Source organism: Salvelinus fontinalis, chromosome 20 (genome assembly GCF_029448725.1).
Source record: "Salvelinus fontinalis isolate EN_2023a chromosome 20, ASM2944872v1, whole genome shotgun sequence".
NCBI lineage: Eukaryota > Metazoa > Chordata > Actinopteri > Salmoniformes > Salmonidae > Salvelinus > Salvelinus fontinalis.
In genome coordinates, this window is record NC_074684.1 from 28,626,718 (window position 1) to 28,645,026 (window position 18,309).

General features: G+C 43.5%; 1 protein-coding gene across 1 annotated transcript; it reads right to left on the reverse strand.

The window, feature by feature from the left end:
- Window positions 1-7,127: 7,127 nt before the first annotated feature.
- Window positions 7,128-17,718, reverse strand: LOC129817649 (NF-kappa-B inhibitor epsilon-like). The gene is made up of 6 exons (XM_055873100.1): window positions 16,931-17,718; window positions 14,211-14,313; window positions 12,462-12,672; window positions 9,967-10,055; window positions 8,943-9,191; window positions 7,128-8,616 (listed from the first exon to the last, which is right to left on the reverse strand). Exons 1-6 carry the CDS (start codon window positions 17,272-17,274, stop codon window positions 8,548-8,550), a joined length of 1,065 nt encoding a protein of 354 aa, XP_055729075.1. The 5' UTR covers window positions 17,275-17,718; the 3' UTR covers window positions 7,128-8,547.
- Window positions 17,719-18,309: the final 591 nt, after the last annotated feature.

Below are 18,309 nucleotides of genomic sequence, written 5' to 3' on the forward strand. Positions count from 1 at the left end.
TAAATGAATCCCTCACCTCATTGAAAGGCTTCTTTATTCTTGGGCCCAGTCTTGCCTTAGGCCTGTGCCTGAATATTAATTACGGGCAGCCTGTCAGAGTACACGGAAAACAGGTAAGTTATCCGGCTGAGTGGAATTTCCAGACTCATTGTATAAAGGGAAGAACCCAGCAACAACAATAAATAGGATTTACCAAAAGCAGCAGACAGGAAACTGAGAAATAAGGGGGTTTGCAGTTATCAAGGAGGCTTTGTTCTCCCGAGTCAGCATCCCACAATGTTTACAAAAATTTATTGGATGGATTTGCAGTACAAGCTGAGTCAGAAATAGCCTGCAAGAATGGCTCTATCAACAAAACATCTATTCGACCTCTAGTCTATATTACTGACATACAGTGCATTCGGAAAGTATTCAGACCCCTTGACTTTTTCCACATTTGTTTGTCCCATTACAGCCTCATTCTTCAATGGATTAAATCCTTTTTTCCTCATCAATCTACACACAATAACCCATGATGACAAGGCGAAAACAGAATTTGAAAATGTTTGGAAATGTATTAAAAAATGAAAAACAGAAATACCTTATTTACATGATTATTCAGACCCTTTACCACGAGACTCGAAATTGAGCTCAGGAGCATTCTGTCTCCATTGATCATCCTTGAGATGTTTCTACAACTTGATTGGAGTCAACCTGTGGTAAATTCAATTGATTGGACATGATTTGGTAAGGCTCACACCTGTCTATACAAGATCCCCAAGTTGACAGTGCATGTCAAAGCAAAAGCCATGAGGTCGAAGGAATTGTCCTTAGAGCTCCGAGACAGGATTGTGTCGAGGCACAGGTCTGGGGAAGGATAGCAAAAAATTGCTGCAGCATTGAAGGTCCCAAGAACACAGCGACCTCCATCATTCTTAAATGGAAGAAATTTGGAACCACCAAGACTCTTCCTAGGGCTGTCCACCAGGCCAAACTAAGCAATCGGGGGCGAAGGGCCTTGGTCAGGGAGGTGACCAAGAACCCGATGGTCACTCTGACAGAGCTCCAGAGTTCCTCTGTGGAGATGGGAGAACATTCCAGAAGGACAACCATCTCTGCAGCACTCCACCAATCAGGCCTTTATGGTAGAGTGACCAGACGGAAGCCACTCCTCAGTAAAAGGCACATGACAGCCCACTTGGAGTTAGCCAAAAGGCATCTAAAGACTCTCTGACCATGAGAAACAATATTCTCTGTTTTGATGAATCCAAGACTGAACACTTTGGCCTGAATGCTAAGCGTCATGTCTGGAGGAAACCTGACACCATCCCTATGGTGAAGCATGGTGGTGACAGCACCATGCTGTGGGGATGTTTTTGAGCGGCAGGGACTGGGAGACTAGTCAGGATCGAGGGAAAGATGAACGGAGCAAAGTACAGAGAGATCCTTGATGCTTGGTGTCTGGGTTGGTGCCCCCCTTGGTTTGTGCTGTGGTGGAGATCTTTGTGGGCTATACTCGGCCTTGTCTCAGGATTGTAAGTTGGTGGTTGAAGATATCCCTCTAGTGGTGCGGGGGCTGTGCTTTGGCAAAGTGGGTGGGGTTATATCCTTCCTGTTTGGCCCTGTCCGGGGGTATCATCGGATGGGGCCACAGTGTCTCCTGACCCCTCCTGTCTCAGCCTCCAGTATTTATGCTGCAGTAGTTTATGTGTCGGGGGGCTAGGGTCAGTTGGTTATATCTGGAGTACTTCTCCTGTCTTATCCAGTGTCCTGTGTGAATTTAAGTATGCTCTCTCTAATTCTCTCCTTCTCTCTTTCTTTCTCTCTCTCGGAGAACCTGAGCCCTTGGACCATACGTCAGGACTACCGGGCATCATGACTCCTTGCTGTCCCCAGTCCACCTGGCCTTGCTGCTGTTCCAGTTTCAACTGTTCTGCCTGCGGTTATGGAACCCCTACCTGTCCCAGACCTGCTGCTTTCAACTCTTAATGATCGGCTATGAAAAAGCCAACTGACATTTATTCCTGATTATTATTTGACCATGCTTGTCATTTATGAACATTTTGAAAATCTTGTCTCTCTCTAATTCTCTCCTTCTCTCTTTCTTTCTCTCTCTCGGAGGACCTGAGCCCTAGGACCATACGTCAGGACTACCGGGCATGATGACTCCTTGCTGTCCCCAGTCCACCTGGCCTTGCTGCTATTCCAGTTTCAACTGTTCTGCCTGTGGTTATGGAACCCCTACCTGTCCCAGACCGGCTGTTTTCAACTCTTAATGATCGGCTATGAAAAGCCAACTGACATTTATTCCTGATTATTATTTGACCATGCTTGTCACTTATGAACATTTTGAACATCTTGGCCATGTTCTGTTATAATCTCCACCCGGCACAGCCAGAAGAAGACTGGCCACCCCTCATAGCCTGGTTCCTCTCTAGGTTTCTTCCTAGGTTTTGGCCTTTCTAGGGAGTTTTTCCTAGCCACCGTGCTTCTACACCTGCATTGCTTGCTGTTTGGGGTTTTAGGCTGGGTTTCTGTACAGCACTTCGAGATATTAGCTGATGTACGAAGGGCTATATAAAATAAACTTGATTTGATTTGATGAAAACCTGCTCCAGAGCGCTCAGGACCTCAGACTGGGGCGAAGGTTCACCTTCCAACAGGTCAAAGACCCTAAGCACTCAGCCAAGACAACGCAGGAGTGGCTTCGGGACAAGTCTCTGAATGTCCTTGAGTGGCCCAGCCAGAGCCCGGACTTGAACCCGATTGAACATCTCTGGAGAGACTTGAAAAGAGCTGTGCAGCGACGCTTCCCATCTAACTTGACAGAGAAGAATGGGAGAAACTCCCCAAATACAGGTGTGCCAAGCTTATAGCGTCATACCCAAGAAGACTTGAGACTGTAATTGCTGCCAAAGGTACTTCAACAAAGTCCTAAGGGTCTGAATATTTATGTAAATGTGATATTTCATTTATTTTTTTTACTTTGTCATTATGGGGTATTGTGGTTAGATTGATGAGAAAACAGTATTTAATTCATTTTAGAATAAGGCTGTAATGTAACAAAATGTGGACAAAGTCAAGGGGTCTGAATACTTCCCGAATGCACTGTAATTGATGAAATCCTAATTCCATATACCATCATTTTTGTATTATCCCCTTTGAGCATAGAGGGCCTGCTCAGATAGTATAGGTACATTACTTATAAACAATTAATATGACACACATCCATGACACACATCCGTGAAATTATCAAGGAACCTACCAGGTACAACCCTAAATCCGTAATCACGGGTACCCTCATAGATATAATCCTGACCAACCTGCCCTCTAAGTACACCTCTGCTGTCTTCAACCCGGATCTCAGCGATCACTGTCTCATTGCCTGCATCCGTAATGGGTCCGTGGGCAAACGACCACCCCTCATCACTATCAAACGCTCCCTAAAACACTTCAGCAGGCCTTTCTAATCGACCTGGCCCGGGTATCTTGGAAGGATATTGACCTCATTCAGTCAGTAGGGGATGCCTGGTTATTCTTTAAAAAGTGCTTTCCTCACCATCTTAAATAAGCATGCCCCATTCAAAACAATTAGGACTAAGAACAGATATAGCCCTTGGTTGACTCCAGACTTGACTGCCCTTGACCAGCACAAAAACATCCTGTGGCGTACTGCATTAGCATCGAATAGCCCCCGCGATATGCAACTTTTCAGGGAATTTAGGAACCAATATACACTGCTCAAAAAAATTAAGGGAACACTTAAACAACACAATGTAACTCCAAGTCAATCACACTTCTGTGAAATCAAACTGTCCACTTAGGAAGCAACACTGATTGACAATACATTTCACATGCTGTTGTGCAAATGGAATAGACAACAGGTAGAAATTATAGGCAATTAGCAAGACACCCCCAATAAAGGAGTGGTTTTGCAGGTGGTGACCACAGACCACTTCTCAGATTCCTATGCTTCCTGGCTGATGTTTTGGTCACTTTTGAATGCTGGTGGTGCTCTCACTCTAGTGGTACCATGAGACGGAGTCTACAACCCACACAAGTGGCTCAGGTAGTGCAGCTCATCCAGGATGGCACATCAATGCGAGCTGTGGCAAGAATGTTTGCTGTGTCTGTCAGCGTAGTGTCCAGAGCATGGAGACGCTACCAAGAGACAGGCCAGTACATCAGGAGACGTGGAGGAGGCCGTAGGAGGGCAACAACCCAGCAGCAGGACCGCTACCTCCGCCTTTGTGCAAGGAGGAGCACTGCCAGAGCCCTGCAAAATGACCTCCAGCAGGCCACAAATGTGCATGTGTCTGCTCAAACGGTCAGAAACAGACTCTATGAGGGTGGTATGAGGGCCCGACGTCCACAGGTGGGGGTTGTGCTTCCAGCCCAACACCGTGCAGGACGTTTGGCATTTGCCAGAGAACACCAAGATTGGCAAATTCGCCACTGGCGCCCTGTGCTCTTCACAGATGAAAGCAGGTTCACACTGAGCACATGAGCACATGTGACAGACGTGACAGAGTCTGGAGACACCATGGAGAACATTCTGCTGCCTGCAACATCCTCCAGCATGACCGGTTTGGCGGTGGGACGGTCATGGTGTGGGGTGGCATTTCTTTGGGGGGACGCACAGCCCTCCATGTGCTCGCCAGAGGTAGCCTGACTGCCATTAGGTACCGAGATGAGATCCTCAGACCCTTTGTGAGACCATATGCTGGTGCGGTTGGCCCTGGGTTCCTCCTAATGCAGGACAATGCTAGACCTCATGTGGCTGGAGTGTGTCAGCAGTTCCTGCAAGAGGAAGGCATTGATGCTATGGACTGGCCCGCCCGTTCCCCAGACCTGAATCCAATTGAGCACATCTGGGACATCATGTCTCGCTCCATCCACCAACGCCACGTTGCACCACAGACTGTCCAGGAGTTGGCGGAAGCTTTAGTCCAGGTCTGGGAGGAGATCCCTCAGGAGACCATCTGGATGGAGACCATCAAATCCAGACCTCCATGGGTTGATAAATTTGATTTCCATTGATAATTTGTGTGATTTTGTTGTCAGCACATTCAACTATGTAAATAAAAAAGTATTTAATAAGAATATTTCATTCATTCAGATCTAGGATGTGTTATTTTAGTGTTCCCTTTATTTTTTTGAGCAGAGTACAAAGACAGTTAGGAAAGCAAGGGCTAGCTTTTTCAAACAGAAATTTGCATTCTGTAGCACAAACTCCAAAAAGTTCTGGGAAACTGTAAACTCCATGGAGAGTAAGATCACCTCCTCCCAGCTGCCCTGTTCAACCTCTCTTTCGTATCATCTGAGATCCCCAAAGATTGGAAAGCTGCTGCGGTCATCCCCCTCTTCAAAAGGGGGAGACACTCTAGACCCAAACTGTTACAGACCTAAATCTATCCTACCCTGCCTTTCTAAAGTCTTCGAAAGCCAAGTTAACAAACAGATCACCGACCATTTCGAATCCCACCGTACCTTCTCAGCTATGCAATCTGGTTTCCGAGCTGGTCATGTGTGCACCTCAGCCACACTCAAGGTCCTAAACGATATCATAACCACCATCGATAAAAGACAATACTGTGCAGCCGTCTTCATCGACATGGCCAAGGCTTTTGACTCTGTCAATCATCGCATTCTTATTGGCAGACTCAATAGCCTTGGTTTCTCAAATGACTGCCTCGCCTGGTTCACCAACTACTTCACAGAGTTCAGTGTGTCAAATCGGAGGGCCTGTTGTCCGGACCCCTGCCAGTCTCTTTGGGGGTGCGACAGGGTTCAATTCTCGGGCCGACTCTTTTCTCTGTATACATCAATGATATCGCTCTTGCTGCTGGTGATTCTCTGATCCACATCTACGCAGACATCACCATTCTGTATAGTTCTGGCCCTCCTTTGGACACTCTGTTAACAAATCTCCAGACAAGCTTCAATGCCATACAACACTCCTTCCGTGGCCTCCAACGGCTCTTAAATGCAAGTAAAACTAAATGCATGCTCTTCAACCGATCGCTGCCCGCACACGCCCGCCCGACTAGCATCACTACTCTGGACGGTTCTGACTTAGAATATGTGGACAACTACAAATACCTAGGTGTCTGGTTAGACTGTAAACTCTCCTTCCAGACTCACATTAAGCATCTCCAATCCATAATTAAATCTAGAATCGGCTTCCTATTTCGTAACAATGCATCCTTCACTCATGCCGCCAAACATACCCTCGTAAAACTGACTATCCTATCAATCCTTGACTTCGGCGATGTCATTTACAAAATAGCCTCCAACACTCTACTCAGCAAATTGGATGTAGTCTATCACAGTGCCATCAGTTTTGTCACCAAAGCCCCATATACTACCCACCACTGCGACCTGTATGCTCTCGTTGGCTGGCCCTCGCTTCATATTCGTCGCCAAACCCACTGGCTCCAGGTCATCTATAAGTCTTTGCTAAGTAAAGCCCCGCCTTATCTCAGCTCACTGATCCTAATAGCAGCACCCACCCGAAGCACGTGCTCCAGCAGGTATATTTCACTGGTCATCCCCAAAGCCAACTCCTCGTTTGGCCGGCTTTCCTTCCAGTTCTCTGCTGCCAATGACTGGAACAAATTGCAAAAATCACTGAAGCTGGAGTCTTATATCTCCCTCACTATCTTTAAGCATCAGCTGTCAGTGCAGCTTACCGATCATTGCACCTGTACAGTCCATCTGTAAATAGCCCACCCAACTACCTCATCCCCATATTATTTTTTTTCTTTCTCCTTTGCAACCCAGTATCTCTACTTGCACATTCATCTTCTGCGCATCTATCACTCCAGTGTTAATTGCTAAATTGTAATTATTTCGCCACTATGGCCTATTTATTGCCTTAACTCCCTAATCTTACTACATTCGCACACACTGTAAATAGATTTTTCTATTGTGTTATTGACTGTACGTTTGTTTATCCCATGTGTAACTCTGTGTTGTTTGTGTCGCACTGCATTGCTTTATCTCTGCCAGGTCGCAGTTGTAAAGGAGAACTTGTTCTCAACTGGCCTACCTGGTTAAATAAAGTTGAAATTTGTTAAAAAAATAAATAAAAATTAATGAACAGAAATTCTGAACATATGTTTAGGAACGACAAGAAAAAAGTGAAATGGTGTTGATTATATTCTGTTTATTACAAAATATAGGAGTTTGAAACTGTTAAGAGAAGGCTCAAAGATCAAAGCTAATTGATCAGAGAGAAGGAGGATGGTTAAACAGGGAAAATATAACTGTATTGAAAATACATCTATTACGATAAAATGTGTCTTACCAACAAAGATATTGGCAAGGCAATACATTCAAAGTATAAATCAATAAATGAAATATACAATGAAAGATATTAAGTTATGATAATAGATAAAGAACCTCTTTATGATAACAGATTTACAGTGACTAAAGTTTAAAAAAATGTAAAGTTCCATTCTGAGAGCTTAAACAATTTTCACTTACAGCATGACAGCAATGCATTTTCTTAATCAGTTAGTATACACATTTGATAGAGGTAGATTCCCTGTATTTTATAGGGAAATTAAACATTTGAATTCTTCCCACTCATGCTCATCTGTTTTTGATAGTAAATTAATGTAGTTCATTTAGTTTCCAAGTGAGATTTAACTGCTCCTAGTATTTGAAAACGGGTAAAGAACTAATTCAGTAGATATACATTTTCCCCTTTGTACCTTTTGCTAGTGGAGAAAAAGCTACTTTTCAATGTGAATTTCTCATGCAGAGGGACGAATTCTAACTTTGACTTTTCATGCACAACTCATTCTTACATTGACTTCAATGCATGATTAACACAAAAGGCATGCAGATTGCAGGTTAGTATTCAGCCCATATAGTATACAGTCATGATGTACAAAACATTAGGAACACCTTCCTAACATTGAGCTGCACCCCCCCGCCCCTACCCCTTGGAACTCAGAACTGCCTTAATTCATCGGGGCATGGTCTCTACACGGTGTCCAAAGCATTCCACAGGGATGCTGGCCCATGTTAACTCCAATGCTTCCCACAGTTGTGTCAAGTTGACTGGATTTCCTTTGGGTGGTGGGCCATTTTTGATACACACAGGAAACTGTTGAGCGTGAAAAACCCAGCAGAGTATGCAGTTTTTGACATCCTCAAACCGGTGCGCCTGGCCTCTACTACCATACCCCATTCAAAGTCACTTAAATATGTTGTCTTGCCCATTCACCTTCTGAATGGCACACATACACAATCCATGTCTCAATGGTGTCAAGACTTAAAAATCATTATTTAACCTGTCTCCTCCCCTTCATCTACACTGATTGAAGTAGATTTAACAATAAGGATCATAGCTTCCACCTGGATTCACCTGGTCAGTCTATATCAGCAGGTGTTCCTAATGTTTTGTTCACTCAGTGTACATGCAATATAAATGAAAGTAAACCATCACACAATAACAAACATGATTGAAGTAAAGCTACAGTTTTCCGATGAGGCTCAAGATGTTTAAGATTCAAAATGTCTCCAGCTGTAGAGTATATTCAGGTGGTGAGAGTACACTCAGAATGGCCCTCCAACCACTGACCTGCCCTGGATTTGAATGTCATCAAAAGGGAAAAGAGCAAGGATCTGAAAGGAAGCCATATGGTGGGGGTTTATATTTCACATATTTTATACCTCTGATCCAGACAACAGTCCAGTCAGTCTCTTTCATAACAATAAATAAACTGGGAATGTTACAATTTCCCCCCAAATATGTATTTATAGCATTCTCAGTGAATATCACCGGACTTCGAGTCAAACGCCAAATACACTTTGAGCTGATTTCCCAGACACAGATTAAGTTTATAGCTATAGTCCTGGACTAAAAAAAGCATGTTCAATGGAGAATATTTTTTAGTCCAGTACAAGGATTAATTTGTGTGTGGGAAACTGACCCTTCCCGTATAACTCACATCATCATTGCCATCGGCTAGATCCAGTGCCGTCTCATCCTCCATGTTCCTCAGCATCTTGTCGGCCCCAGACTGGCAGAGCAGGTTGGCGATGGCTGCGTCCTGCCGGCCCACCGCCAGGTGAAGTGGCGTGCAGCCGTTAAACATCGCAGCGTCCATGTCAGCTCCCTTGTTCAGCAGCAGAGTCACAGAGATCACGTCGTGGAGCTCCACGGCCAGATGGAGAGCTGTCTTACCACTTGTACCTTCCTGGGGGACAGAGAGAAGACAGGCAAGGGTAAGGGAATCGGTAAATACAATTTCCCTTCAAAAAAGGATAGGGTGAGGGAAAGGCCACTAGGGGGAGCAAAGGACTAAACAATCTTAGTAAGGAACTGTCCTCCTCAATCCACTATCTATTCATTCTAAAACTGAAAATGTGCCAATGTCTTGAACACATAAAATTAGGCAAATTATATCTACTGTATAGCAAGCTTATTTGCCCAATAAATATATCTGGGGTAGGTAAGGTCAGTCTGCTATGTTGTGTTGAGTTCTATATCCATCTATATGTGACTCAGACTTGCTGGCCTGGGCCTATTCTCTGACACGTCAAGCATCTCCAGAAAACCCCCTGGTTCCCAGCCAGCCTCATCACGACCCAACTCTAATTACATGAATCCATCAGAATCCACTGAGCTCAGGCCGTATCACTATCAGTACAGTAAAGTAGTAAAGGACATAACTTGAAGGAGAAAGTCTGAACCTCTAAATATATATATTTTTAAATACCATGTGTTCATTCATGTATCACATTTGCTCAAATCATGACATGATACATTCCTTTAAAGACAGTCCTCAAAGGTGTAGCTTGATCATCTAAATCGAGGTAAATGTATATCTGCCCTACTACAAATGAAGAGGATTTAGGAAAGACACAATGTCATGAAGTACTAACTACAGTATTACAGCACAATGTAATGCAGTACTTGAGTAATACAAGGTTATTGTAAGGGAGTACACCTGGGGAAGTCATTGGACAAACCTGGATGTTGAGGTCTGCCCCTTTCTTCATCAGTAGCTTCATCAGACAATGCTGTCTGTTCACAGTGGCTAAGTGGAGACAGGTGAGACCTGAAAACAAAGACACACATTCCTTTAAAAAAATATCACCTTTCAAAAATCACCTTTCTGAATGAGGGATTAGATTATTTTGACTACATGTTATAGCTAGTATCAAACAAGCATCAGTAAGGTCATGCCACGTGACACACAATAACATACATAAGCTACTTAACAAACAAAATATACAATTGTTTACAACCATTAACATGATTTCCATCTCCAAAATCTACTTAGCCGGGAACATCGAATACCAGCTCGACAGCAACAACAAATCATTTAGACCACAGTTTTGTCTCGCACAGAGCAATGTCGCAATAAAACACAAAGTGCGAGGCAAGAACAAGCTCGCACAGATGCCGACATACTGTAGACGCCAACACAACAGGAAGTGGCACTAAATAAAGAGATATCACATCATGGTATCGTTATAGCCTCGCACACAGCGTCCAAGGTGGCAACAGCTGATCATCCTGGGCCCTGTTCAGTAGGCACACAGCGTGCAAGGTGGCAACAGCTGATCATCCTGGGCTCTGTTCAGTAGGCACACAGCATGCAAGGTGGCAACAGCTGATCATCCTGGGCCCTGTTCAGTAGGCACACAGCGTGCAAGGTGGCAAGAGCTGATCATCCTGGGCTCTGTTCAGTAGGCACACAGCGTGCAAGGTGGCAAGAGCTGATCATCCTGGGCCCTGTTCAGTAGGCACACAGCGTGCAAGGTGGCAACAGCTGATCATCCTGGGCTCTGTTCAGTAGGCACACAGCGTGCAAGGTGGCAACAGCTGATCATCCTGGGCTCTGTTCAGTAGGCACACAGCGTGCAAGGTGGCAACAGCTGATCATCCTGGGCTCTGTTCAGTAGGCACACAGCGTGCAAGGTGGCAACAGCTGATCATCCTGGGCTCTGTTCAGTAGGCACACAGCGTGCAAGGTGGCAACAGCTGATCATCCTGGGCTCTGTTCAGTAGGCACACAGCGTGCAAGATGGTAACAGCTGATCATCCTGGGCCCTGTTCAGTAGGCACACAGCGTGCAAGGTGGCAACAGCTGATCATCCTGGGCTCTGTTCAGTAGGCACACAGTGTGCAAGATGGTAACAGCTGATCATCCTGGGCTCTATTCAGTAGGCATACAGCGTGCAAGGTGGCAACAGCTTTGCAAAGAAGGGCACCTATTGGTAGATGGGTAAAAATAAAAAAGCAGATATTGTATATTTCTTTGAGCATGGTGAAGTTATTAATGACACTTTGGATGGTGTATCAATACACCCAGTCACTACAAAGATACAGGCGTCCCTCCTAACTCAGTTGCCGGAGAGGAAGGAAACTGCTCAGGGATTTAACCATGAGGCCAATGGTGACTTTAAAACAGTTACAGAGTTTAATGGCTGTAGTTACTCCACAATGCTAACCTCATTGACAGAATTAAAAGAAGGAAGCCTGTACAGACTAAAAATATTTCAAAACATGCATCCTGTTTACAACAAAGACTAAAGTAATACTGCAAAAAATGTGGCAAAGCAATTCACTTTTTGACCTGAATACAAAGTGTTATGTTTGGGGCAAATCGAGTACCACTCTCTATATTTTCAAGCATAGTGGTGTCTGCATCATATTATGGGTATGCTTGTAATCGTTAAGGGCTGGGGAGTTTTCAGGATAAAAAAGAAATGGAATGGAGCTAAGCACAGAAAAAATCCCAGAGGAAAACCTGGTTCAGTCTGCTTTCCACCAGACACTGGGAGATTAATTGACCTTTCAGCGAGACAATAACCTAAAACACAAGGCCAAATCTACACTGGAGTTGCTTACCAAGAAGACAGTGAATGTTCCCAGATGGCCGAGTTACAGTTTTGACTTAAATCTGCTTGAAAATCTATGGGAAGACTTGAAAATGGTTTTCTAGCAATGATACGTTTTGAAAAGAATAATGGGACAATATTGTTTATTCCAGGTGCAAAGCTCTTAGACACTTACCCAGGAAGACTCACACCTGTAATGGCTTTCAAAGGTGATTATAACATATATTGACTCTGTATTGAATATTTAAGTAAATTAGATATTTCTGTATTTCATTTTCAATAAATGTGCAATTTTTTGGGGCAAAAATATATATTTAATAGGCTGTAACACAACAGAATGTGGAATAAGTCAAGGGGTATGAATACTTTCTGAAGGCACTGTACATTATGTAGAACACACATGTAGAATAAGGAAAGTAACAGCTCTATTCATGACATTTATAGCTGTAATATTTAATGTTTACCTACTGTAGTGGGCCCAGGGTTGTATTCATTAATGCACACATAGAAAAACAAAAATTAGTGTTTCTTATATGGCAAGTCCAGGTAGGCTCTCCCTGTTTCAGTCAGTTATTTCCCCATTCGGTGCCTAATGAATATGGGCCCTGCTCTCTCACCTCTCCAGTTCTGTGTCTCCAGCACGGAGCCCAGCTTGCTGGGGGAGACATCCCGGGTCATCTCGGTGGCGCATTTGGCCTGGCCCTGCTCGCAGGCCACATGGAGCGGCGTGTTGCCCTCCTGGTCCTGGAGCTCTAGGCTGGCCCCGCTCTCCACAAGGCCCCGCACCACCGAAGACAGGCTCAGGTAGGTGGCAAGGTGTAGCGGCGTCTAAGGACCACGCATCAAAATAGAATTACTTCTATGGGTACACTCAATATGGCCGCCAGTCCACCCATCACAGAACATTGACTAGGATGGGGATCCCCTTTCTAGTAATTCTATTTCTATGGAAACACGTAATAATCTAAACAAACATCCAACAATGGGTTAGTATTACAGGTTGGTGTGATATCTGACTTGGAGTCAGAATGGGCTCTCGTTTAAAGTGAATTTAGTACAATCCGAGCTGATCAAGGATCTGAACTTAAGTACAGTAGCTAGTATCTACATTGAGTGTACAAAACATTAGGAACACCTTCCTAATATTGTGTTGCACCCCCTTTTGCCCTCAGAACAGCCTCAATTCGTCGGGGCATGGACTCAAAAGCGTTCCACAGGGATGCTGGCACATGTTGACTGCAATGCTTCCCACAGTTGTATCAAGTTGGCTGGATGTCCTTTGGGTGGTGGACCATTCTTGATACACATGGGAAACTGTTAAGCGTGAAAAACCCAGCAGCGTTGCAGTTCTTGACACAGTCAAACTGGTGCGCCTGGCACCTACTGCCATTCCCCATTCAAAGGCACTTTGCTATTTACCCTCTGAATGGCCCTCATACACAATCCATGTCTCACTTGTCTTAATAATCATTCTTTGACCTGTCTCCTCCCTTTCATCTACACTGATTGAAGTGGATATAACAGATGACATCCATAAGGGATCACCTCGATTCACCTCGTCAGTCAATGTCATGGAAAGAGCAAGTGTTCCTAATGTTTTGTAGACTCAGTGTATGACTCAGCTTAAGTATAGAATAGTTGAACTCTTTAATGCCATAGGAAGCCATACCAAGTGAGGGGATGAGCAACAATACATTGGTAAGTAACTAAAATAAATAAAACGTAGGCCTAAGGCATATCAATGTGGAACTGCTGATTGAACTGTGTAGTGTGGGAATATAATGACTAATATAACCAGTAGGTCTACCACTGCTTACGTGGCTTTTGGTAAACTCTAACAGAACAGAGAAATAACAAGGCTATGTGCGTGTGAGTCACGGTGTAAAACGCTGACTGTGTCATTTCTGCTCTCTCCGCTTTCCTCTCCATCAGGATTTCTCCAACGCTACGTCAGCTTGCCCCCCCCCTGAATGTTCACTCAAACATCCTCTTAAATCTGCCCTGTCTAGCTTAAATGTTTTTATCTATGAGACAGAGAAGATTCCAGATAAGATTCCTCCACTCTTATTCGTTTTTTAAAGGCGGGAAAGCAGTGGAGTTTCCCCATTTCATTTAAGCTCCCTTATGAAATAACTCTGGAACCACCCACCGAACCGTTACGGTGGGAGGATGCACAACTGGAGAAAGGGGAAGAGAATTTCTCTTGAATTACACGATGCAGAAATAACATTATCACCTCTGTCGTCATAAACATTGGCAATTGCAATCATCAAGAGGAAGTATCATGAAGGTTAAGTCAGTTTCAGTACACCAGTATGACCAGTGTTGAGGGTGTAAAGAGAGGAGTGTTGCTTTGTTTACTGTACCTGGTACAAGTTGTTCTGGATGTCCAAGACATCTTTGGGGAACAGCTGTATCAATTGGTTGGCAAAGTGTTCATCTTCATGGATGATGGCTAAATGCAGGAGTCTAGAAGGGGAACAAAAACAACTTTTCTCATTACATTTCTATAATAAATCAGATTGATTTATAAAGACCTTTTTTCATTAAACGTGTCATAAAGTGCTTTTACGGTGACTCGTCCTAGGCCCCACAGCAAGCAAAAGCAGTTTTGAGTTACTGTCACTTAAACGTTGCATTCGACCGGAAAGTGAGCTGCCCGAGGAGAGTGGAATCGTTTCTCATTCAAAATGTCCAGCTACTTTCCTTTAAACGTTTAAAAGTAAGCAGCCTCAGGAGATGAGAACAACATATAATTTGATGGAAAGAATTACCTGTTTGAGCATTCTTAGAATGATATCCAGACCTACCTGGAAATGTAACACATTGCATTAATGTCAACTGGTTGCTTAGAAGGCCACACTCATTGGTTGCGAATGTTGTGCAATAATGGAACTTTTATGCAAAGAACAGTCATGTCAGGAGGATGTTTCATTCCGCAAAGCACTTTTCAAATATGTATCTTCTTGGGTATCAATCACCACTAGAACCGTAGTTACTTGAAAAAGAACAAACAAAACTATCGGTTGATGAAGGGATGTTTGACATACACAAACCGCAGACCTATGAACTTTAACTACACAGTTCAAATACAAATGCAATGAATTTTGTTCTTTACTGCACCCCATTCACACTGTCATCACATTTGGTTCATACAGTCAAAGTGGAAAACAGCAACACCAAGAAACACTCACCCCAAATGCTAAAGGGGAAGTTCTAGCAGACAAAAGAGTCAAATGCAGGAAATGGGCACAACAGTGCTTAGTTTAACCTACATCAAGGTTTTCCAAAACACATTGTTCACATACTATTCCCTACAAAGTGCATTACTTTTGACCAGAGCCACATTTTCAACCTAACTAACTGATGTGAAAGTAGTGTAGAAGGCCGATAAGGCCAAAAGTCTGCATGTCTGTGTGTCTGTGGTAATTGTATGAGTTTCATTAATCCGCCTATTCTTGGGAGATAATTACTATGTGAACATGTGCCCTGCCTCGTCTATCATGGGGAATTTCCAGTGCTGTGTCTTTTACACTTCTGCTTTCCAAGTCGAGGCACCTCACAGGAGTTCATCTGCAGCTTTCACACAAAGGCCTGAGAGTATGTATCACTCCCCACTTAAACTCTCCTCTTAGTCGACATCACATGCCATGATTATTGGGATTAGGATAAACATGACACAAGCAAAGAAAGAGCTGTGCAGGGCAAAACTACGGGTCATTCTCCAAGCCTTGACTTATTCAATCAGACAGCAACAACAATTGGTGGTTGTTTTGATTGTTTGCTGCAAATTGGTGCAGTAGGCCTAGTCTACGAAAACGCATCCATCTTCAAATTGTTATTGTGGTTAACACACTCAGACATCCAGTCATTCCATCAGACATGACGGCATCAATGAAAACGTCCCCTGTTTGTTGACAGTGGTAATTTTAGCCTATGTTTTCAATGCCAGATGAAACCCATAAGAGGACAGCCAAAGAGTACCACCCATCCAATTCTGTAAGATCTACCAGGTTGAATCTGGAAGGGTCTCTAGGTGCTTCGGGCAAAGAGTTGGTTTTTGGATTGGGCACAAATGTATGGGGTAGGACAGACACCATAATGTGCATTAGAATTGAATTGACAGACATTTGCATGGCCCAATTGGTACTCAATATAGCCTATGCTATGTATTTTAGACAGGGGAAAGTCATATTATGTATACAGATACTAAGGACGCTGCTGCTGCGACTCTGTTCTTTATTCTTACTCTTATTATCTATTCTGATGCCTAGTCACTTTAGCCAGCGTTCATGTACATATCTACCTCAAATACCTTATATTCATGCACATTGATCTGGTAGTGGTACTCCCTGTATATAGCCCCATTATTGTGTATTCTATTTAAGCAATAAGGCCTGGGGGGGGGGTGGTATATGGCCAATATACCCGGCTAAGGGCTGTTCTTATCACGACACAACGCTAAGTGCCAGGACACAGCCCTTAGCCATTGTATATTTGCCATATATCACAAACCCCAGAGGTGCCTTATTGCTATTAAAAACTGTTTACCAACAGAATTTGAGCAGTAAAAATAAGTGTTTTGTCATACCCGTAATATACGGTATGAAAGCTGTCAGCCAATCAGCATTCAGGGTTCAAACCACCCAGTTAATAATCCTCTTTTTAACTCTGCATCTTTAGGGAGGGGTCATAAACAAACATGTCAATGTAGTCTACACCTATTGTTTTCGGCGCATGTGACAAATATAATTTGATTTGATATTGTCAAATTAAACTAAAATTAGCGGACTGCTGTCCATACTTGTGTCTATACTGAAAAATGTCTCAATTTTTTTCACAATTTCCTTCTGGCTATTTGTGTCCAACAAGAATTTTGGGCAGATCCCAATGTAATTAATTAAAATGCTAAGTTAACCACGCCTTGGCTTGCACACACACACATACACGCATGCGTGTGTTTCTTGAAACGTTGTTCACCAAAATTTCGTCGCCATGACAAGAACACGTTTTACCTTTTCAAAAACACAGCCATAGCGTAAATTAAAATATTAGTTATTTAAAAAGAGGCAAATAAAAAACGTACGTGTCTCCATCTTCAGTGATGGTGGTGAGAAGGTTTTCTTCATGTTCACTACATTCTGTGTTCTCTGCGCTGTCATCTTTAGACTTTGAAATGTTGCAGCCCCCTATAATCTCACTCAAACTCTCAACATTTAGTGACGATGAGCCATAAGCAGAATCCAACCGCTCCTCTGTGCTGGTGTTAGTCAATTTATCCCTGGCTTCACTGGGTTCAGAAGTCGATTCCCGATCTGTTTTGATAAAGGGGTCATCTTTCATTAATGATTGGAAGGATTCAACACCAGAGTCCATTTGATTATCCTCCAACAAATCCAATTTCCGCTTCGCATCTTCGGCGCTTTGCATGGTGGCCCGCGATCCACAGTCACTCCAGGTAGTCTTGACCGGTTTAATCCCCGAGAGGCCTATATGTTGCTTGATGGTGCGAGCAGTTCTCGGAGGAAAACTCGATCACACCTGAGTAGGAATTCACTGTTCCTTTCTGAAACCAAAGGTAGCGGTTGCGTTTCATGCCATCGGATCGAGCGCGTTTACTTTCCCCCACACCACCAGTTTAGGCTACATGAAAATAAGTGGAGTCATCTTGCAACAACGCATAAATGGTATAAACGCTTCCCTACACGCAAAATGGGGCATTAACTTCAAAACATCATAAGAGTCTTAACATCAGCAACAGGCTTCAAAATAACTTTGGCACTGTCATAACCTGTGGTAAACCTGCATAGTTGAGAGCATGTGAGCGATGAAACGCGATAGGGGAAGCGCTCTGCGCTTACGTGAAAAGGCGGACTGTTTTTGTCTGGATATGTGGATGGGGAATCCCCGAAGTGCGTATTATGCGCTTACATTACAACCACCCCCAACGCTGTGGAGTGTCCCTGGCTATTCAGGATAGGTTTGAACTACACTCCGCGTACCATACTTTCATTTGTGTTTCTTTGTAAACTAGTGTGTCACAATGTTCAAGTGAGTAAAGGCCATATGATAGGCCTAAAACAGCATAGCCTAGACCTGTACTCTAAATGTTGCAATATGGGGACATAACTTTTTGTAGATACAGTGCCTTCACAAAAGTATTCACACCCCTTGACTTTTTCAAAATGTTGTTGTGGTACAGCCTGAATTTAAAATGGATTAAATGTAGATATTTTTGGTCACTGGCCTACACACAACACCCCATAATGTCAAAGTGGAATTACGCTTTTAGAAAAATTCAAAGTCAATAAGTATTCAACCCCTTTGCTATGACAAGCCTAAATGCGTTAAGGAGTAAAAATGTGCTTAACAAGTCACATAATAAGTTGCATGGACTCACTGTGTGCAATAATAGTGTTTAACATGATTTTTGAATGACTACCTCATCCCTGTACCCCACACATA